The sequence below is a fragment of the Mus caroli genome, unplaced genomic scaffold, assembly GCF_978045245.1.
Source record: "Mus caroli unplaced genomic scaffold, Mus_caroli_1 scaffold_13, whole genome shotgun sequence".
NCBI classification, from domain to species: domain Eukaryota; kingdom Metazoa; phylum Chordata; class Mammalia; order Rodentia; family Muridae; genus Mus; species Mus caroli.
The window spans coordinates 25272443-25293631 of record NW_028227268.1 but is presented as its reverse complement, the minus strand read 5'-3'; the positions used below and the strand labels follow the sequence as shown (position 1 = coordinate 25293631).

Here is a 21189-nt window from a genome sequence, read left to right as displayed (position 1 = left end):
TCTCCTTTCTGATCTCCTCCTCACTGCGCGTAGAAGGTAGAAGCAGCACAGCTTGGCAATTAGAAATCCCTAAATCCCCTTCTCAACGTTATCTTTCTAAGCACCTAGTGGGCAGAACTGAACTTGGGTTTCTGGAGACAGGCGGGGTTTGCGTACGTCTCCTTGTGACATGGGAGTACACGGGGGTCAGGAAGATGGCTCAGGCAGTACGGGTCCAAACAATCCAGTGCCTGCCACATGAAGCATGAAGGCCTGGGTTCCATGTCCAGCATGGGAACTATAATGCCAGCCCTGTGAAGGTGGAGACAGGAGGCTCTCTGAGCTCGCTGGCCGGCCAGCCACCGAAGCAGAATCAACAAGATTTAGCCTTCATCCGAGGCCCTGACTCAGAGAAGAAGATGGAGCACAACTGAGGAAGACACTCAGTGCTGACCTCTAGCCTGCACAAAGACACACCTACATGGTGTTGTGCACTTGCACACATGTATGTATACACACAGATAGTCTACCAAAGTTGTAAAATATGTACAACAATGACAAAACGAGGTGGACAGCTCAAAAGATATGGCATCTAAGGTTGAAAATAAAAAAGGGAGGCTGGAGAGATGGCTCAACGTTAAGAACACCAACTGGTCTCCCAGAGGTCCTGAGTTCAAATCCCAACAATCACATGGTGGCTTACAACCATCTGTAATGGGATCCGATGCCCTTTTCTGCTGTGTCTGAAGACAGCTACAGTGTACTCATATACAATAAATGAATCTTTAATAAAAAATATTTAAAAGGGACCAGAAGGATGGTTCAGAAGTTCAGAGTGAAGATTGCTCTGGTAGAAGACCTGAGTTTGGTTCTCACCACCCATGCCAGGCAGCCCACAACCACCTGTGACTCTAGCCTCAGGGGATAGCTCACCCTCTTCTGGCTTCTGTGGGCACATGCCCTCCCCTACATGTAACCCCCACATACATATTTACAAAATTAAAAAAAAAAACTTATTTTATGCGTTTTGATGTTTTGCCTGTATGTGTGCCTGCCTGAGCATCACATGTGTGTCTGGAGTCCATGGAGACCAGAGAGAGCATCAGGTTCACTGAAACTGGAATTACAAACAGCTGAGACTCGAACCCATGTTCTCCTCAATGGCAGCTTTGACGCACCCAGTTATCTCTCTAGCCTATAAAAATACAAATTTTAAAAATTAGTAAAATAAGTGCCGGACGGTGGTGAAATAAGTGTTGGCTATTTTATGCATTCTTTCTTTTCGCTAGGGCTTCTTTTTTCCTTCAGCTCCACCTCCTGTTAATGACTCTATCTGATAAGCCTGTAGAGAAAGCCCAGGACTCCTTAGCAGGATTTGAAAGGTCTCTCCGCTCTAAGAAGTGGTGCTAGCTAGCGCGCACCCTCGTGGAAGACGGTGGCATTGCAGGTGTCCTGTGCCGGCCCCGCCCCCGGGGACAAAGGCCTTCCAGGTCACCTACCAGAGAACCTGGGTCCAGGGGAACAGATCTGACCTGAAGAGGAGGAAGTGGCGCCCGGAACCGAGCCTGGGGGTCTTGGAGGCAGAGAGGGTGAGAGACCGAAGCACTGAGGACTTGGAAAGGGGTGGACGGAAGAGGCGCGTGAATGTGGGCATGCGCAGGAGCGTGGGATTCTTGGAGCCATGGTTTGTGCCTAGAAACTACCCTGTAAGTCAGCCTGGAAGGGCTAGGACTCCAAAACAGACGCTTTTAACTTGAAGAGTTTGCTTTGTCTCCTGACTCCAAGCCAAGTGCATTGTTAGTGCACACCAAGCTTTGAGTGTGCACACAGTGCTGTTGTCCCAGAGCGTCAGGCTTTTGACCGTGTCGTCTCAGAGTGCACACGTGGGGAGGAGAGTGCCCTGCGCCCCACCGTGGGTGGCCAAGACTGTGGAGAGGTTTGAGGGACATGAACATCCCCACTTCTTCGCAGATGGCGTCGTTGAGCCCCGATGCCCCTTGTTCCTGCGACTGCTTTGTCTCTGTGCCCCCGGCCTCAGTCATCCCAGCTGTAATCTTTGCAAAGAACTCAGACCGGCCCCGAGATGAGGTGCAGGAGGTGGTGTTTATACCAGCAGGCACTCACGTCCCTGGGAGCCGGCTTCAGGTGGGTTAGGACTTAGAAGGAGCTGGAAGGTTGAGACATTATTCCCAGACCTTCGTTTCCTTGCCCCTGGGACGGGAGCAGATGGAGTGGAACGAGTACGTAGTTCCAGTCCACCAACCTGGACCCTTGAGTGGAGTTAGCTTCTGCTAACTCGGTTTACTTATGTGTGACCTGAGAATAAGACCTTTCTCAGGGCCATTTAAAGTGGCTGACAAAGGGTCCGGGCAGTGTAAGTTCTGGGTCTTTTTTTTTTTTTTCCACTGAATTCTTTCCTCTCTCTTCTTTTTTTTTTTTGGTTTTTCGAGACAGGGTTTCTCTGTGTAGCCCTGGCTGTCCTGGAACTCACTTTGTAGACCAGGCTGGCCTCGAACTCAGAAATCCGCCTGCCTCTGCCTCCGGAGTGCTGGGATTAAAGGCGTGCGCCACCACGCCCGGCTTTCCTCTGTCTTCTTTACCTCCAGTGTACCTATATCGAGGTGGAACAGGTGGGGAAGACACATGCTGTGATTCTGAGCCGCCCCTCTTGGCTGTGGGGAGCTGAGATGGGGGCCAACGAGCTTGGTGTCTGCATTGGAAACGAAGCAGTGTGGACCAAAGAGCCTGTGGGGCAGGGGGAAGCCCTGCTGGGTATGGACCTGCTCAGGTAGAGAGCTGTTCTTCAGTGCCCCACTTACTCCCACTAACACCTGAGTCTATTGGGCTTGCCCTTGAGGCCTTTCTAAGGCAGCTGCAGTCTTATATCTTCCTAGTCTGATAAAGGACCTCCCTTGGCCTAGAGTGCTTTAATTTTTTTTTCAGTACTTTTTTGTTTGTTTTGAGACAGGGTTTCTCTGTGTAGCCTTGGCTGTCCAGGAACTTGCTCTGTAGACCAGGCTGGCCCTGAATTCACAGAGATCCTCCTGCCTGTGTGCCACCACACATAGCTCAGTACAACTTTTGTTTGTTTTTTGGTTTTTCGAGACAGGGTTTCTCTGTATAGCTCTGGCTGTCCTGGAACTCACTTTGTAGACCAGGCTGGCCTCGAACTCAGAAATCCGCCTGCCTCTGCCTCCGGAGTGCTGGGATTAAAGGCATGCGCCACCACGCCCGGCTTCCAGTACTACTTTTGTTAATTGAAATATTACATAGTTGCGGTTTATAAAAACTGGTAAATGTGGGGCAGCCCCGCCTGAGGAGAGGTTCAGGCGTTTCTTCCTTGGAAAGAGTGTTCCAGACCTTTCCATGGAATTCACAGTTCAAAGCTTGGCAACAATATGGCTTATTATTGTTTTTTCATGTTTGTTTGTTTTTGTTTTATTTTATGTTTTGAGACAGGGTCTCACTGCATAACCCTGACTGGCTTAGAATTCACTATGTAGACCAGGCTAGCCTCAAACTCACAGAGATCTGCCTGCCTCCCAAGTGCTGGGGTTGAAAGTGTGTACCACTACTCCAGCTGATTTTTCATTTTGCTTTGGTATTTTTGTTTGTTTGTTTTAAGAGATCATGTAGTATGTAGCTGAGTCCAGAGATGAACTTCTGATTTCCCTGTCTCCACTCCGGAGGAATCACAGGCCTGGCCTGCATGACTGTTTAATATCAACCATCATTGCTGCTGGGTTTGCTGTGTTACGTGGGCTTTTCATCAAACCCGTGTGGACCGCTTCTGTACTCTGATTTTCTATCAGGCTGGCTTTGGAACGGAGCAGCACTGCCCAGGAGGCTGTGCACGTGATTGCAGGCTTGCTGGACCGCTATGGGCAGGAAGGCAGCTGCCGGGAGGATCCAGAGCCATTCTGCTATCACAACACCTTTTTACTGGCTGATCGGACAGAGGCGTGGGTGCTGGAGACAGCTGGGAGACTGTGGGCTGCTCAGCGGATCCAGGGTAGGAGTCTAGCATAGAGCCTGCCTCCGAGAGGGAACCTAGACCTCCCCAGGTACTGCCCTCCACTTCTGGAGGCTACCATTTTTGTTCTTCCTGACAGCCTTGGGCAGTGGGAAAGCTGATGGGTCATAAAGGGACAGGGAAGGACACCCTGGGAGACTAGAAATGAACACACTTAGTAACTCTCTTTCTCCTTCACCTGACCAAATGTTCTCATGCTTCAGCCTGCCCCTTCCTCTGGGAAGCCTTCCTGGATCTCCCTGTGTGGTTGATTAGGAGGGTCTTATACAAGCAGCTACCACTTTGCTGTCACATCTGTCCCTATGATTTAGTTCTGATTGCTTTGTCAGTCTCCTCATACCACAGGCCCCTTAAGGGCAGGTTGTACTTGTTTAAACTGTCATCTAAGTATGTCACCCAGGGTCTAGCACATAGTGGGTACCCCATAACAGATAAACAAGTTCCTCTTCTTATACAGGAGGTGCCCGGAATATTTCCAACCAGCTGAGCATTGGTACAGACATCTCAGCTGAACACCCAGAGCTCCGCAGCCATGCCAAGGCTCAGGGTTGGTGGACTGGGCAGGGCCTCTTTGACTTTGCAGAGGTCTTCTCCCTGACCCAGCAGCCTGTGCGCATGGAGGCTGCCAAGGCCCGATTCCGGGCAGGGTGTGAGATGCTGCAGCGACATCAAGGTCTGTGAGTGGTGGGCAGGAGGGCCACAGCACCCCAGCTGGAGTCCCTGTCACACTCTCCCATTTGCTGAGCCCCCCACCCACTCTGTCCTGGGCAGGGAACATCACAGCAGAGGTGATGATGGGCATCCTCAGGGACAAGGAGAGCGGCATCTGCATGGACTCCGGAGGTTTCCGCACCACAGCCAGTATGGTATCGGTCCTGCCCCAGGATCCCACAAAGCCCTGTGTCCACTTCCTTACTGCCACCCCAGACCCATCCAGGTGAGGGGTGAAGGGGACATACTGCAGTGTCAGGGACATGACAGCACCTGTTCCTGGTTACTACTTCAGTCCTTCAACCTGTGTCTTATTAGGTCGGTATTCAAGCCTTTCATCTTTGAAGTGGGTGTGTCCCAGTCCCCCCAGGTGTTGTCCCCCACTTTTGGAGCCCAGGACCCTGTTCGGATCCTCCCTCGATTCCAGACTCGGGTGGACCGTCGGCACTCACTCTATCGTGGACACCAGGCAGCCCTTGGGCTGATGGAGGATGAGCAGGTAAGCCCGGGGAAATGTGCTGAAGGGCTGAAGGTAGGTAGGAAATATCTTTTGGGATATTCTGGGACCAGAAAGGGCTGTAGATCTAAGGAGAGGTGGGACCTTCAGCTAGTCTTGGGAGACCCTGCCTGCAGGGAGAGGGTTCACATTTTTCACCTCTGATTTTCACAACAGGAGCAGGCACAGCAACTCCGGGAAAAGCAGCAGCGGCTGGAGCAGGAAGGCCTAGAGGCTCTCAGAGGGCTGCTTACCGGTGAACAGACCCCACCACCCCAGGGCCTGGGCAGCCTCTTCCAGGCCTTTGTGGAGAGGGAGCAGCAGGCCTATGCTTAAGCATGCAGGAGCTCTAGGGTAGTTGCCCTGAGCTGTGGTGGGTGCGGTGGTGGGGTTGAATCACAGCCATCCCTTCACCCTGCTCATCTAGGTTTGGAGTGACTTAATAAATGTTTTATCTCCTTCTTCAGTGAACTGGATCTCAAGTCTATTGAGAGAAGCTGAGCTGGGGCAAAGGGCAGCTCCCAGCAGGGTGGTTGCTAAACCTGTAGTGCCAAGCCACAAACCCTAATGATGGGACCTAGCTTTAAATGGTGGTGGTGGTGGTGGTGGTGGTGGTGGTGAGGTTTTCATGAAGTCCCCTCACTAGGTAGATGGCTACTATTTGGGGACAATCAGGATCCCAAGGTTTAGTCCTTAGCTTGGACTGCATGGTGACATGTCTTTAAAACAATTACTCAGGAGGCAGAGGCAAGTGGATTATCTGTGAGTTCCAGGCTAGCCTGGTCTGCACAGTGAGTTCCAGGCCAGCCAGGGCTACACGGTGAGGCACTATCTTTAAAAAAACCACAAAGCTATCTCACCACAAGACAGCAAGGTGCTCCTGCTTCGTGCCCTTGAGGACCAGTGGGACCCAGCCTTTTTAGCCACCCCTAAGAGGTTAAGCTGCTTTGAGGGACTGTTTTTGCCTCCTGGTTTTGAGTCCTTGACTTGCCCCCTGTAACATGAAAAACATTCCAAGCCCAGAGACACTTTATTGGGGCAGAGCCCGAGGAGGAGGCTGCATAGACACTGTGCACTACTTTGTGCTTTTCTTGTTTGTCGTTTTTGTCGTGCTGGGGGTTGCAGCCTGAGAGGTCTTGGAGGTTGTGACTGCTAGAGCCCCCTTCCTTGCCTGGACAGAGCTTTTCTGGTTCTTGGAAACCTGTTTCTTGGTAGAAGAGGCAGTCTGGGTTGAGGAGGTAGCTCTAGGGGCTGACTCCTTCCCAGGCTGGTCAGTGGCAGTAGAGCTGCAGTCCCCAGCCATGGGCACGGCAGGCAGCAGGGGCAGGTCTGTGAGGACAGGCTGTGTCTCCATCCTTGACAAGTGCTCTGTCAGTGCTGCCTGCTGCCTGCGTTCCTGATGCTGATGCAGTTCCTGCTCCAAGTCCTTGAAGAATCCTGGGGGAGGAGAGGTGTAGCCTGGGCTCAGCAGGAGGGCCTTGGGCTCTGGGATATCCCTGGGTAAACCTCCCGTCATGCCCAGTAAAAGGAGTATGGAGCTGGGGCTGGGAGGCATGAGTTGCCAGCATCCCCTAGTTAGATCGTGCCCTGATTCCAGACAGAGGTGGGTCATTGGCACTCACTTTATTATGGACAGCAGGTGGCCCTGAGGCTGATGGAAAGTGAGCAAGTAACCCCCAGGGACTATGTGCCACACTGGGAGGGTGACACACATGCCACCCTCCTGAGTGGCTCTCTGAGAACATGAAGGGCCTAGAGTGGAGGAGACCACGAAGCTGCAGAGAGACCACTCCACAGAACTAGCTGCCTAGGACGGTGTCAGTGAGGTTCTCCCAGTCTCTGGGGCCAGTGTGAGCCTGGGGTGACTGCAAACTGGAAATTGTCACCTCGCTCTGCGCAGAAGGGGCCATTGAGCTCTGGAAACTCCTCATCATCTGAGGATTTATCCTCCTCATCTGAGGTCCACCGCTCCAGTATAGGCTGCTTGTCCAGGTCCAAGAGCAGTGGCAGGGCTCCTATCACCATCTTCCTGTAAGGCAGAAGGAGCAGAGGCTACCCACGAGGATGTCCTTGGTGTGGGACCCGGGAGGGTACAGTGACGTGTGCTTTAGTGCCCATCCCTGGATGGGAATGACTTTAGGAGATGGGCTGGGGTCAGCCTCAAAGAGCACCAGGCTGGCTCCTGTGAGGTGCTGGATATGGGACTCAGGCTAGGGGCAGAGGGCATGATGGCTTGCGGCTGACAGTGGCTGCCTAGAGCACGGGTGACGCGCGCTCAGCTCACCCTCAGTCCCTTCTCACCTGTAGCCATCCTGGTTGGTGCAGGGATTTCCACACAGGTTGAGGATAAGAAGGCTCTCGGGGAGCTCATCTGTACGGCAGAAAGAATGGGGTCTCATGCCTGCTCTGCACCCCCTTCCCCAAGAGAGACAAGCATCGGGGACTATAGCAAAAATCAGAAGGAGCTTGGAGCCAAGAGGAGGGAGGACCCCCCATTCCATGAACTAGGGCCAGGCGTCCCTACCTAGCTTCAGCGTTTCTATCAGGTTCTCAGACAGGTCCAGAAACTGGAGGTACTGGAGGTCAAGGAGGTTTTCCACGTGCCTGATTTGGTTTCCTGCCAAAGACAGGAAGCTGCAAAGGAGGAGGGAGGGACAGAGACAAGGCTGAGCTACAGAATGGCTGGAGGAGGAGGAAAGAAAAAGGAGGAGGGCGCCAGGTACCTAGGCTCCCTGTGTAGGTAGCTGGCTGACAAAGTGGGGACTCAAAGCCTTGTGGGCTGAGGGAAGCAGAGTCAGGCTTAGAGAGCCCCAAGCCAGTTCCAGGGGTGTAGCCAGTTTCTCGCCACCTGCCACCCGACACCCACCACCCACTCCCTACTCTTTCCCTGCCTTGGTGCCACATACCGCAGGGAGGTGATGCATGCCAAGTTCTCAATGCGCTGGATCTTATTCTGCAGGAGGAAACCAGGGTGGGGAAACCGAGTTAAGGCAGCTGGGTGGGAAGTCTTGTGAAGGGGATGAAGGTCTACGACCATGGCTATGCTCAGCAGCAGCCATTACCCTTGGAGAATGGCCACTCAACCTGACCGAGTAGCTGGATGCCACTTCCTTGGGGAGAGAGGATTTGTTTTCTCTCGTCAATGGTTAATGTGTAAACTTGGGGCTAGTTCAATGAGTTGACCAAAGAGGGACTGGAAACTCAAGAAGGAAACCAAGGGGCCCTAGGGAAATGGAAAAGGCTTCCTGGGGGTCTGCAAACCCAGAAGGAACAATGATTGTGTACGAGTTGGCTCACAAGACTTTTATAGGAGAAGTTTAAGGCCTCTGGCTATATTCACCCTAGGAAAGGCTGAAGATCACCCAACCACCACAGCACAGCCTCCAAAAGATCTGAAGGGCCCCAGGCACTGCTGGAGCCCCTGGTTCTACTGTGCAGACATGGCCAAGTCCAAGAACCACAACACAACACAACCAGTCCTGCAAATGGCACAGAAATGGCATCAAGAAACCCTGGTCACAAAGATACAAATCCCTTAAGGGGCTTGACCCCAAGTTCCTGAGGAGCATGCGCTTTGCCAAGAAGCACAACAAGAAAGGCTTGAAGAAGATGCAGGCCAACAATGCAAAGGCAGTGAGTGCGCGCGCAGAGGCCACCAAGGACCCTGTGAAGCCTCAGGTCATCAAGCCCAAGATGTCAAAGGGCCCCAGCCACAGATTCAGTCTCCTGGCTTTCATCGCTCACCCAGGCTTGGGAAGTGGATTCAAAGCTACATCACCAAGGGGCGTAGGCGCTGCCAGCCAAAGCCCAAGGTTCAAAATGAGGCAGGGGCCAAGGCTTCAGCTGCAGCCCAGGCTCCCAAAGGTGCCCAGGCCCTTGTGAAGGCCCCATGGAAAAGGCTCCTGCCAGTGTAAAGACAGATGGACTGCTGTGACACACCTACCCACACACTATTTGCAGATGACCAGTGTCCTATGCTGTTTTTACAAATAAACTCAGGCAAGATCAGAGAGAGAGAGAGAGAGAAAGAGAGAGAGAGATCTGAAGGATGTAGGCAGTATCAAAATGGTAACTGGGTACTTGTTTAAACATTTTAAATGACATTGTATGTGTGTATGTGTCTGTGTGTGTGGTGCGAGAGCACATCTGCATGGAGGTCAAAAGACAAATTGATAGTTCTCTCCTACTATGTGGGACTTGGGTTGAACTTAAGTTACAGGCTTGGCAGCAAGCCCTTTTATGTGCTGAGCCATCTTGCCAGCCTTTGTTTGTTTGTTTGATGGTTGGTTGGCTGGTTGGTTTTTCGAGACAGGGTTTCTCTGTGTAGCCCTGTCTGTCCTGGAACTCACTCTGTAGACCAGGCTGGCCTCAAACTCAGAAATCCCCTGCCTCTACCTCCCAGGTGCAGAGATTAAAGGCGTGCACCACCACTGCCAGGCTGTTTGTTTGTTTATAGACACAGTCACTCAATTTGGCCTTGACTGGCTTGGAAATTATAGAACAGGCTGGCCTCTAACTCAGAGATTTGCCTACCTCTGCTTCCCAAGTGATGGGACCAGAAACATGCGCCCCCACACTTGGATCTATATTTATTTTAAGAGTTCTGTGTGGCAGACTGGGACTTCCTATGTAACTTAGGTAGCCTCGATCTTGTCAGTCTTCAGTGCTCAAGTACTGGGGTGACAGGCATATGCCACCACCCCCAAATGGGAACAGGCTTGAGCCTGAGAGGATCTTCAACAGTCTAGAAGGCCTGGAATCTAGACCAAGAGAAGTGTCTGAACATAGTGATTCTAAAGCTCGGAGCTCTTGGTAAGGTGGGGTAGGAAATCAGTCTTTATGCTGGTTTGTTTGTTTTGCTTTGTGTTTTCGAGACAGGGTGTCTCTGTGTAGTCCCAACTGTCCTGGAACTCACAGAGATCTGCCTTGCCTCTGCCTCCAAAGTGTTGAAATTAAATGTGTGTGCCACCACCACCCAGCCAGTAATTAGTGTTTCAATTCAGGAGAATTCCTACACTTGATCTTAGCCAAAAGGCCGAGAAGCGATTCAGGAGAATTTCTGATCCACTTGGGAATGTTCTCCTGGCCAAAACACCAGAAACACAGAGATGAGCTGTTCAGCTGTTTTCAGATTAGATAAACTAGGTTCACAGCAGGGAAAGGACAGGAAGCACGTGTGTGTGCACGAGTGTGCGTGTGTGCTGGGGGTGGGGGAGACTTTACCGATTGCAGGTAGAGGCTGTGAATATTCTGGAGTTTCTCTAAATTTCCGATACAAGTAATCCCTTCCCCGTCCAGGCGGACAGTCTCCAGTTCATCGAGAGTGTGAAACCTAGAGGAGAGTAGGCAGGGTTCACACCTGTGGCCTTCAATAGATGACGGGAGGGAGGGAAGAGGAGACGTGTCTCACTCAAGGAAGAGGGCGAGGGCTAAGTGGCTTGGAGATGTCAAGGACAGCTTTGTGACACTAGTCTAAGTCATGAGACTGGCTGGTCTCAGACACGTGGTTCTCCAGTGGTGGCACAGAGAAAGCCAAGCACAAGCTGGACAGGGACCCTCTGGAAAACTGCTAGGTGGCTGTTCATGCTTCCTGGAGATTCAGAACAAGGGAAGCTTTCCTTGGATGGCGGTGGCAAGGCTGGGCTGAGGATAGATGTAGAAATACCCTCCTGTCTCCTAGCAGAACCTTTCTCCCTTTCTAATGATTATGGAAGGAAATCACTTGTTCTGTCCTTACGCTCATTATTTCCAAATGTACTGAGTGTCCTCGGGACAAATGACGTAGGCCCTCGGCCACGGTTATTAGGGAGTCCAACAAGATAACTATGACAGGTGGACGCCAGAGGCACAAAAGTGGGTACATGGGCCATGCACCAACTCCACACTGGGGGCGTCAGGAACTTCCTAGAAGAGGTGACCAATGCATAGGCAGTGAGAGGGGGGAGGGGGAGGGGGACAATGCCGTGCATGCATGTGCTAATCCAGCTTGTCTTGAACTTGCATATGCCTGCGAATCCTTTGGGTACTGTAAGGTGTGGATTCTAATTCAGTAGGTTTGAGCGGGTGTCCTTCTTTCTTTCTGGTAAATGCAAAGAGCTTCGTGTAGCCCTGGGTGGCCTCAGACTTTCTGTGTAGCTGTGGAGAATGAGCTTGACCTTCAGATCTTCCTGCCACGACCTCTTGAGTGCCAGGATTACACGACAGCCAGGTTATTGTGGTTTTTAGCAATGTGTCCAGTGAGCTACATCCCCGGTGGAAATTCACTTCTAATAAGCCAAGCTCTCAGGCGATGCCAAGCAAGACCATGCATGGTCTGAGGGCTGGAGAGATGGCTCAGAGGCTAAGAGCATCACTGGCTGCTCTTCCAGAGGTCCTGAGTTCAATTCCCAGCAACCACATGGTGGCTCATAACTATCTTTAATGGGATCTAGTGCCCTCTTCTGACATGGAGGCTGGAATGAATTGTACACATAATTAAAAAAGAATGCTAAAAAAAAAAAAAAGAACATGGTATGAGAAATTGCACACTTGTAGAATGTGGCTGTAAATAAGGTTGGTTGATGCTATTTGGATTTTACTCTAGCTGTAGTAGGTTGCTGAGGAAGTTTCTACCAGGGAATAATTAGATTTATTATTTATAACAATCAATGGGGCAACAGCAGTATGGGGAGGCCAGACTGGGAACTGGGCAGAGAATTTTGGGGTTTGCTAAGAGGTGAGGTAGTGACCTCCAAGGCAGCTGAGGATGTATGAAAAAATCATCTTCAAGAAGTAAAAACCGCCGGGTGGTGGTGGCGCACGCCTTTAATCCCAGCACTTGGGAGGCAGAGGCAGGCGGATTTCTGAGTTCGAGGCCAGCCTGGTCTACAGAGTGAGTTCCAGGACAGCCAGGGCTACACAGAGAAACCCTGTCTCGAAACAAAACAAAACAAAACAAAGAAGTAAAAACCAACCGGAAAGTAATACTGATTGGTAAGTGGAGTAAGTAAAGAGAAACACGAGTTTCAAAGTCAGTACAGCTCAGCAACCTGGACGTCAGTGTTCCCGCCTTCAATCACCCCTTTCTCTCCTCTTCACTCACATCTTTTCTGACAGGTCTTCATCTCCAGGGAAGGTCAGGTTCCGCTTGGTGATAAGGGCTTCAGTAATGTGGACACCTTCCTCGGTTCTCTGGGCAGCTTTCATAGCTGGGGAAAGATGAGACGTTTGTTGCCTGGATTTTTTTTTTTTTTTTTTTTTGGAAACCCGACCTCACTGTTGCCCAACTATTCTGTCAACTCACCTTCCTGCTCGTCTCCTGGCATGATCTAAAATAAACAGCCGCTGCTTGAGGCAGATAGATGGACGAAGGCGAGCAGAGAAGCTTAGACGGTTGGGCCGGTTGAACCCAGGTTGGAGGGAAGACTGAGGAGACAAGGACAGGGGGTTCTGAGAATTACTGGGAGTGCGGTGGAAAAATAGGAGTAAATGGGAACGAAGGATCTGGAGTTAGAGGTGTGTGGCGTGGCTTTACTGGCCTTAAACTGAAAGGACTAGAAGGAATAGAAAGAACCGTTCCTTGAGGTCTCGCGTCGTTGCTAGGAGACAGGACGCCAGGTCTGCCGGAACGGAGGGCGGGGTGGGCGGAGGAGGGAGGAGCCCAGCTCCACGCATGCGCATAGCGGCCCCATCAGGCGCCACGCCCACTATTTCCGGGCCCGGGTTTTTTATTGCTACCCCACAATCCTTAGCTACTTCCGTCTCCGCGCAGCTCTCATGGGAGCTTCCTGTAGCGATGGCTGCGGCGGTGGCCGGGATCCTCCGTGGAGGTCTCCCGCCCCGGGCGGGTAAGGAGTGGCCCAGGGCCTCCCTGCACGCAGGCTGGCGCTCTCTAGCCCTCGCCTCCCTCCTTTCCTTCTGACCTTTCCCGTAATCTCTGACCGTCGACAGCTCTCGGAGACCCTGCCACTAGCCGGATCTCTGATGTGACTGGGTCATTACCTGTCGGTGACATCCCTTCCACAGCCCCTCCCCCCCAAGCCGGGAACCACAGCAGCGCTGTCACCAAAAACAGTGACAGGTTCCTACACCCCAGAACCTCGCTTTGGATTTTTCTAACCCTTCGCTCAGTTCTTACTCCTGGTCCCGGAGAGTCCTTGCCAGAAATTTTATGTATTCCTTCTTAAGGTCTTAGCCCAAACACAGATTCAAGTCTTCTCTCAACTACCCTCTCTCCATAAAGAGCAGGTTCTTTGGTCAAATTTATTTTTATCAAATCAGTCTAGTTTTGTTTATGCACTTGTCTCGTCTGATCTGTTAAACTTCACTGTGTCCATCTCAGCTGTGGTGTCTGCTGTTAATAGGCATCAGGCATTTAATGGGCAAAATTGACACCATACTGTAGGATTGTACTCATTGCTTCAAAGCAAAGGCACCTTGGGAGGAAGGCATTATTTTTATTTTTTAAAGAAGTATTTACTTTATGTATGTGAGTACACTGTTGCTGTCTTCAGACACATCAGAAGAGGGCATCAAATCTCATTACAGATGGTTGTGAGCCACCACGCGGTTGCTGAGAATTGAACTCGGGACCTCTGGAAGAGCAGTCAGTGCTCTTAACCACTGAGACATCTTTCCAGCCCCATCTCATCCCAAAGGCACTCGTAACAGCTCTTGTGGCCCTTAACCATAAAACCTCTCATCCTGGCAATCCTCCATATTACCTGGAGTCTTCTAGCTGGTCTTTTCCCTGCAAAACGACGCTGTTGGTCTTTATGTTAGGGTTGAAAGAGTCACCTTGGCTCAGAGCTTCGGAGAATGTCCTTGGGTGCAGAGGGGACCTTCCAAGCTTTTCCTGTCATCAAGATTGTGCTATTGGGCACAGAAAGGTCAGAGGGCAGCTTGCATGCCTCTTTTCTCCATCATAGGGGGATTCCAAGGGTTGAGTTTAGCTTGTCAGAGTTGGTGGGAAGTGCATTTACTGTACTGGATTAGTCGTCTCGCAGGCCTTAATCTTACAGTTTGAGTCAGGGTCTCATTAGTGAGGTTGATCTTGAACTCAGATTTCAGGTATTCACCATCTGACCTGAAGAAAGACTCCTTTGGGCGAGTTGTGAGGTTGTTGTGTTTTTACCCCCTACTTGCTTCAAGTCATAGGAGCCTCAGAGCCGTGGGATGAAGCCATCATTAGCACGGGAAGAGTTTATTAAAGTACAACTTTCTGGACCCCACCACCGAGTTTCAGATTTTAGAGGTCTAGGGCAGGCAGTAAAGTATGTGCGCTCCCACACAAAGCTGATGGTGGTGTCTTGATGGAGGTCTTTGTGATTCAAGAACTGCGGCTCAGAGCGAGGACTGGCATGGTTGGTCATGGGGGTGTTCTTTCTTTCATTTGCTCTGCTTTTCTTGCTGGCTAGGGATGGAACCTCGGGCTGGGCAGGTGGACAGTTCTGTACCTCTTAGTTGCATTCCCAGCCCGGATGACTGCTTTATGAATAGTTTGACTGGAGCACGGTCTCTTTGCTTTACATATTGTTTGTGGCTGCACCGGTTTCTGATTGGTTAGTTGGTTGATTTTTTTTACATCTTAGTACCCCCAGCCAGCCTGAGCCTGGACCTGAGAGATGCCTCTATCGCCGGAGCCCTACGAGTGAAGATGTGCAGCACCATGCCCAGCTTGTTTCTTCATTTTAAAGAATACTATCCTGTCGTGTAGCACTGACTGGCATAGAACTCAGTGTGTAGACTACTCTGGCCTTAAATGTGGGGCAGTCCTCTTGCCTCTGTTTTCTGAGGGCTAATTTATACGCATGCTCCACCATGCCTAGGTTATTATTACGAAGTTATTTTGTGTGGTTTGATTGCACATATAAGGTATACTACATTTCTGCCTGGTGCCTGCAGGTGTCAAGAGAGGGCTTTAGCTCCTCTGGAACTGGAGTGACAGACAGGTGGATGTGAGTCATCATATGGGTGCTGAGAAGTGAACCCAGGTTCTCTGTCAGTCAAAAAGTGCACTTAACCACAGAGCCATCTCTCCAGCTCCAACCACGCCCAGGCTTTTATGGCTGCTTTTAGCAGGGTTGACTGACAAACTATATGAACCCCCAAACTTAAAATATTTATTATTTGGCCATTTAAGGAAAGCGTTTTCTCGTTGCGGATGGTTGTGAGCCACCATGTGGTTGCTGGGATTTGAACTCTGGACCTTCGGAAGAGCAGTCGGGTGGGGTGCTCTTACCCACTGAGCCATCTCACCAGCCCGAAAGCGTTTTCTCAATCCTCTCCTCATATGCTTTGATTATTAATTTAGGCACTGCTTTGCTTTTTGAGTGGTCTTGTACCCGGGACTGTTGTTGTCTTACAATGGCAATTCTGCCTTAGCCTCCTGAGTGAATTACAGTGTGCATGCTAGTCCTGGTTCTCCATTTCCCTTGTACTTTTAAAGTACTTCATCTTGTAAAAAAAAAAAAAAAAAATCTTTTAAAATTCTAGGACTGTACACAAGGAGGACCTGTGGAGGAGGACTGGATCTGTAGTCCACTTGGTAAAGTGCTTGCCAGCGCCCGCACGGGGCCTGGATTTACCCCAGCAGGCTTAAAGCAGGCATGGTGACATAGACCTGCAGTCCTGAAGGCGGCACACGGGTGGAGTGGGCAGTGAGTTCAAGCCAGCCTGGGCTGTATGAGATCCTGTCTAAAGACAAACAGAAAGCAACAGTAACAAAAACCTGGAGAGAGGATTGAGCCTCTGCTAAGGTCACCCACTAAGAGGAGAAGAGAATTTTTTTGTGCCATGCCTAACTCTGTGAACCGTGCCTTTCTCTGTGGAGGTGGAGGTGTCGGTTGAAGACAAGCAAGGTCCTCCAAGGGGCTGTGTCTTATGTTGCCATCTCCCCTTGTAGCTTGGCTGCCCACCCTCCAGACTGTGCGCCATGGCTCCAAGGCTGTGACCCGTCACTGGCGAGTCATGCACTTCCAGCGGCAGAAGCTAATGGCGATAACTGAGTATATTCCTCCCAAACCTGCCATCAACCCGAGATGCCTGCCACCTCCTCCCAAGCCCCCCAAGGAGGTAAGGCAGCTCAGTGTGTGTTACTTGGTGGTGGGTTCATGAAGCTGGACTACAAGCCCTGTGGCTACTCAGATCAACAGTTCACTTTCTGAGAGACAGAGTGTGTGTGAGAATGTATGTACACACTTGCCACAGCTCATGGCAGAGGGCAGCTTTCAGGATTCAGGTCTCCTAACACCTCATAAAGTCTTCTGTTTCTGCCATGCTGCATGCTCCACGCTGGCGCACGGCTTCCGGTGAGTGAGAACCGGTGAGTGTCTCACCACAGGAGCTGTGACTACAGATGTGTGAAAGCACACCAGACTTCCTTACGTGAGTCCAGGGGGTGGACATCAGATTGTCAGGCTCCTACAGCGGGCACTCTGACTCTCTGAGTCTCACCCACCCTAGATCCTTTATAGTAAAATACACACTTGGTTCTGCGTTGATGTCACACTCTGCATTTTCTGTAGTTTTTACTTGTCTCCAAAAAAAGCATCTGGAAGCTTTACTAGTCAGTGGGCGGAATTCCACTCCTGCTTTTTTTGTTGTTTTTTTTTTTTTTTTGAGACAAGGAGTTGTAGGACCTTCTCAATTCCTTCATGCTCTTCTCGATTCCTGGTTTTTCTTCTTCTTTTTTTTTTTTTTTTTTTGGTTTTTCGAGACAGGGTTTCTCTGTGTAGCCCTGGCTGTCCTGGCCCTCACTCTGTAGACCAGGCTGGCCTCGAACTCAGAAATCCGCCTGCCTCTGCCTCCCGAGTGCTGGGATTAAAGGCGTGCGCCACCACGCCCGGCTCTTTCCGGTTTTAGAGGAGCCGAAGCTTCCCCGTTTTCCCTGAGGGGTGGATGATAGAAATTTCTGTCTTTTGAAAGGAACAGGAAGAAGCTAGGTGTGGTGTCACAAGCCTATAATATTAGCATTTAGGAGGTGGAAGCTGGAGGCAGGGTGAAGCAGTTGTTCAGGGCCATCCTTGGCTATATAGGGAATTCAGTATTAGACAAGCTGTTTTGAAGAAAAACCAAAAAACTGGGCAGAGCAGCACACACCTATAATTCTGGCACTCAGAAGGCTGAAGCAAGAAGACTGCTTATGAGTTTCAGGCTAGCCTGATCTACATAATTAGTTCCAGATCATCTAGGACTAAAAGGAGACCCTGTCTCAAAAAAAAAAAAAAAAAAAGGCGAGGGCCTGGAGAAATAGCTGAGCAGTTACTTGTTCTTCCAGAGGACCCAGGTTGGACCTAAACACCCACATGCCAGCTCATGACTATCTGTAATGCCCTCTTCTGGCCTTCTAGGTCACTGCATACATAGGGTGCACACATGCATGCCAGCAAATACTCATACACATAATACACTGTTTAAAAAAGACAAGAAGGGCTGGAGAGATGGCTCAGAGGTTGAACGCACTGACTGCGTCTCCAGAGGTCCTGAGTTCAATTTCCAGCAACCACATGGTGGCTCACAACCATCTGTAATGTCATCTTGGCGCCCTCTTCTGGTGTGCAGGCAGAACACTGTACATAATAAATAAATAAAAAAAAAAAAAGAAAGAAAGAAGAAAATGGACTCCTGCTAGAGAAGTGCAGGCGCTCACTGCTAAGCTGGGCTCTAGGGCCCAGACTCACTTCCTCCAGGTTTGATGCCAGGCGCCTTTCCCCACTGAGCCATCTTCCAGTCCCCCATCATATATTTTAAATTGGTAAAATGATTCACCGTTGGCACAGCGTGTTGGCACAGTGTGAGATGATAATTGAAATAACTTTGTGTGTGTGGTACTGGGCATTGAACCACACTGGACAAGTGGCCTGCGGCCAAGTCTATCCTGAGCCTTTATTTTAACTTTTTTCTTGAGAGAGCCTTTTTTTTCAGTTCTAAAATTCAGCCATTTTTTTTTTTCTTTTTACTCTGTAGCTCAAGCAGGCCTTAAACTTTTGATTTTCCTGCCTCAGCTTCCTGAGTAGCTAGCATTAATTTTACAGGCTTGCCGGGCAGTGGTGGCGTACGCCTTTAATCCCAGCACTTGGGAGGCAGGGGCAGGTGGATTTCTGAGTTCAAGGCCAGCTTGGTCTACAGAGTGAATTCCAGGACAGCAAGGGCTACACAGAGACTCCCTGTCTCGAGGAAAAACAAAAACAGGCTTGTTTACTACAGCCTATAATGAAGTAACACAGGCTGCCTGGCAAGATGTCTGGAGCCAGCAGTGCTCTCAGGTTTGCAGACTCTGCTCTGAAGCCTACGGTTCTCTAGGGGAAGTGGAACAGGTATGGAAGGGGGTCTTCCACCCTGTAGGAATCAGGCCCAGCTCCCCTCCCCGTTCTCCAGTTTGTTACACCTGGCATCACTGACCATCCTGGTGCCTGTGTGGGGTAAGGAAGGATACCAGACCATCTGCGTATCTCCTCAGCCATTCCTTCTTGCTGCAGGAGTCAGGCCTCGTCCGGCTCCTGCGTCAAGATATAGTAGCAGTTTTTCGGGACAACCGAATGATAGCTGTCTGTCAGAACGTGGCCTTGAGTGCAGAGGACAAGCTTCTCCTGAGACACCAGCTACGGAAACACAAGATCTTCATAAAAGTCTTCCCCAGCCAGGTAGGGCGGCCCTGGCTCAGGCTTGTCTTCTCTCATGCCTGCTGAATAGGAGACTTCCAACCTCTGTCCTAGGCAGCCTAGACAGCCCGAGAGCCTAAACTGTGGGTGGGGGCTGAGGAGACCCTTGGGTTGCACTCTGCTTGGTACAGCCTGTGACTAAGCTATGTGGCTTTCCCCTCTTCTTGTCCCCCATTAATCATTCTTTCTTGTGATCCCAGGTCCTAAAGCCTTTTCTAGAAAATTCCAAATACCAAAACCTGCTCCCCCTTTTTATTGGACACAACCTGCTGCTGGTCAGTGAGGAGCCCAAGGTCAAGGAGATGGTGCGGGTCTTAAAGAGCGTTCCTTTCCTGCCGCTGCTGGGTGAGTGGGCAGCCCTGGGGTAGGGCTGGGCTGAAGTAGGATGGCTGCTGCAGAGCCCAGTGTGTAAGGCCTGAGTCAGCATGTTTGTTGGGGACTGACTGTGCCACTCAACACCTATGCCATGGTGCTGTAAGTGGCATGTGCATGCCCCCCAATAGGTAAATAAAAATGATGAGAAAGAAGTATCTCAGATAATAGGGCTGAGGTAAAGTGCCATGACCAGTGTATTGGGGTTCATTCTATAGAGAAGACTGCCTGTGACCCCAGAAAATTCAGACTAGATGGCAGCTCTACTTCGTCACTCCAAGATCTTCAGAGAAGTTTATGAGGCACTGATGTTAGGGAGTTTTAGATTCTGGTGGATGTTTATTTATGTTTTCAAGGAAAGAAAGAGGTGATGCATCCCCAACAGTGGGCTGAGGCACACGTGTGACCCTGAATTTAAGACCAAGGTGGGGGGAGAAGGCAGATTCTCGGGTTTGGCGTTTGCAGGGAGCCTGCTGACCCTATGTTCTTGCAGGTGGCTGCGTTGATGACACCATCCTCAGCAGGCAGGGACTCGTAGCCTATGCCAAGCTGCCCAGCCTGGATCAGCTACAGGGGGAGCTGGTAGGAGGGCTTACTCACCTCACGGCCCAGACCCGCTACCTGCTTCAGCACCAGCCTGTCCAGCTGACTTCCCTGTTGGATCAGTATGTCAAACAGCAAAACGAGGGAGAGTGTGCCACGTCAGCCAATGAGAAGCTACATCCTCCCGATCCTGCTCCAGATTCCTAGCCAGCCTGTTTTACCCAGCTCTGCCCATAAACACACTCTGTCCCTGTTGTCTGTCTTGTTGTCTGGCAGAGATCTAAAAGAATTTGGAGTGGGGAGTGGCCTTGTGTGACTTGGCTCTCATTCACAATGACCTCCTTGGGGACAGGCCTCTTGATGATACAGAGAAATTCCATTCCAGAGTGAGGCTGCCCATTGTCCTTGGTTTCACTGATCACTGTCTTTAGTTGTTCCAACTAGGGACCCGATAGGAGCAGTCTCCTTGAGTTCTCCCTGCACAAGGCACAGAGAACAGAGACTCTTGCCCAGTCTCCTCACCTACTACCCCATGCTGTTTCCCCAGTCCACCTTCTCAGTGCTCATGCCATGGTGGACCGGCTAGGAAGACTTGTGAATGGCACCTGCTGGGTCTTGTGCCAAGCACTCTACAGACACAGATGCCAGCTCCTTTAGTCCTCACCATTCAGGAAACAGCAGAGAAGCCTGAGTTCTGGATAAGGTCTTAAATTCGGTTCTCTGAAGCCTCAAATTCTCAAAGTAGAACTTCTTCATAAAGTTACCCACGAGTGGGTCCTGGTGGGCTGACGTTGGTATTCCACCCTTCGGGTGTGCTGGGCTGTGGAAGGAATAGGGAAACTGCTTTGTGATAAAAATAAAATAAATTTTATTGCCTTTTTTATTTTTTAAGAATTATTTTATGTGTAAAACTGTGCTTACGGGCTGTAGAGATGGCTCGGTTAACAGCACTGACCGCTCTTCCAGAGGTCCTGAGTTCAATTCCCAACAACCACATGGTGACTCCCAACCATCTGTAATGGTCTGGTGTCCTCTTCTGGTGTGTCTGAAGACAGCTACGGTGTACTTATGTACATAAATATTTTAAAAAGCCTGCCTATGTTTATATCTGTACACTGTGTATGTGCCTGTGCACACAGAGGTCAGAAGAGGGCATTGATCTGGAGCTAGAGTTCCTGGTGGTGAACCACCATGTGAGTAGGCGATTGAACCTGAGTCCTCGGAAGAGCAAGTGCTTACAGCCAAGTCTCCAGCCCTGAACTCCTGATCTTACAAAGTTATTGTCTGGGTTGTTTCAAGTCCTCTCTAAAGTCTCACTTTTCTTCCTTAAAAGCCATCTTCCCTAGTTGCCTGTCCTTCCAAATACTACACCTCACATGCTTTTCCTTATGAAGGCTGGGGGAACTAGAGTTCTC

At 50.5% G+C, this 21189-nt stretch overlaps 3 protein-coding genes and 1 pseudogene across 4 annotated transcripts; 2 read left to right on the top strand and 2 right to left on the bottom strand.

The window, feature by feature from the left end:
• Positions 1 to 1455: 1455 nt before the first annotated feature.
• On the top strand, positions 1456 to 5690 carry Scrn2 (secernin 2). The gene is made up of 8 exons (XM_085829605.1): positions 1456 to 1568; positions 1951 to 2124; positions 2586 to 2767; positions 3792 to 3991; positions 4470 to 4685; positions 4784 to 4949; positions 5042 to 5222; positions 5397 to 5690. The coding sequence occupies exons 2-8, from the start codon at positions 1951 to 1953 to the stop codon at positions 5553 to 5555; spliced, it is 1278 nt and encodes a 425-aa protein (XP_085685731.1). The 5' UTR covers positions 1456 to 1568; the 3' UTR covers positions 5556 to 5690.
• Positions 5691 to 6230: 540 nt separating this feature from the next.
• Lrrc46 (leucine rich repeat containing 46) lies at positions 6231 to 19895 on the bottom strand. 2 transcript variants are annotated; one of them, XM_021175790.1, is made up of 9 exons: positions 19832 to 19895; positions 12502 to 12623; positions 12301 to 12406; positions 10443 to 10551; positions 8126 to 8172; positions 7744 to 7853; positions 7521 to 7590; positions 7106 to 7248; positions 6231 to 6656 (listed from the first exon to the last, which is right to left on the bottom strand). In XM_021175790.1, the coding sequence occupies exons 2-9, from the start codon at positions 12521 to 12523 to the stop codon at positions 6295 to 6297; spliced, it is 969 nt and encodes a 322-aa protein (XP_021031449.1). In that variant the 5' UTR covers positions 12524 to 12623; positions 19832 to 19895; the 3' UTR covers positions 6231 to 6294. The 2 variants fall into 2 exon arrangements, with proteins under 2 accessions (XP_021031449.1, XP_085685730.1); XM_085829604.1 differs by lacking the exon at positions 19832 to 19895 and having other exon boundaries at positions 12502 to 12826.
• LOC115032746 (U2 spliceosomal RNA) lies at positions 10117 to 10266 on the bottom strand (annotated as a pseudogene).
• On the top strand, positions 12953 to 20657 carry Mrpl10 (mitochondrial ribosomal protein L10). Its single transcript, XM_021175791.3, has 5 exons — positions 12953 to 13045; positions 16102 to 16271; positions 18677 to 18841; positions 19060 to 19204; positions 19725 to 20657. The coding sequence occupies exons 1-5, from the start codon at positions 12994 to 12996 to the stop codon at positions 19979 to 19981; spliced, it is 789 nt and encodes a 262-aa protein (XP_021031450.1). The 5' UTR covers positions 12953 to 12993; the 3' UTR covers positions 19982 to 20657.
• The last annotated feature ends 532 nt before the right edge of the window (positions 20658 to 21189 follow it).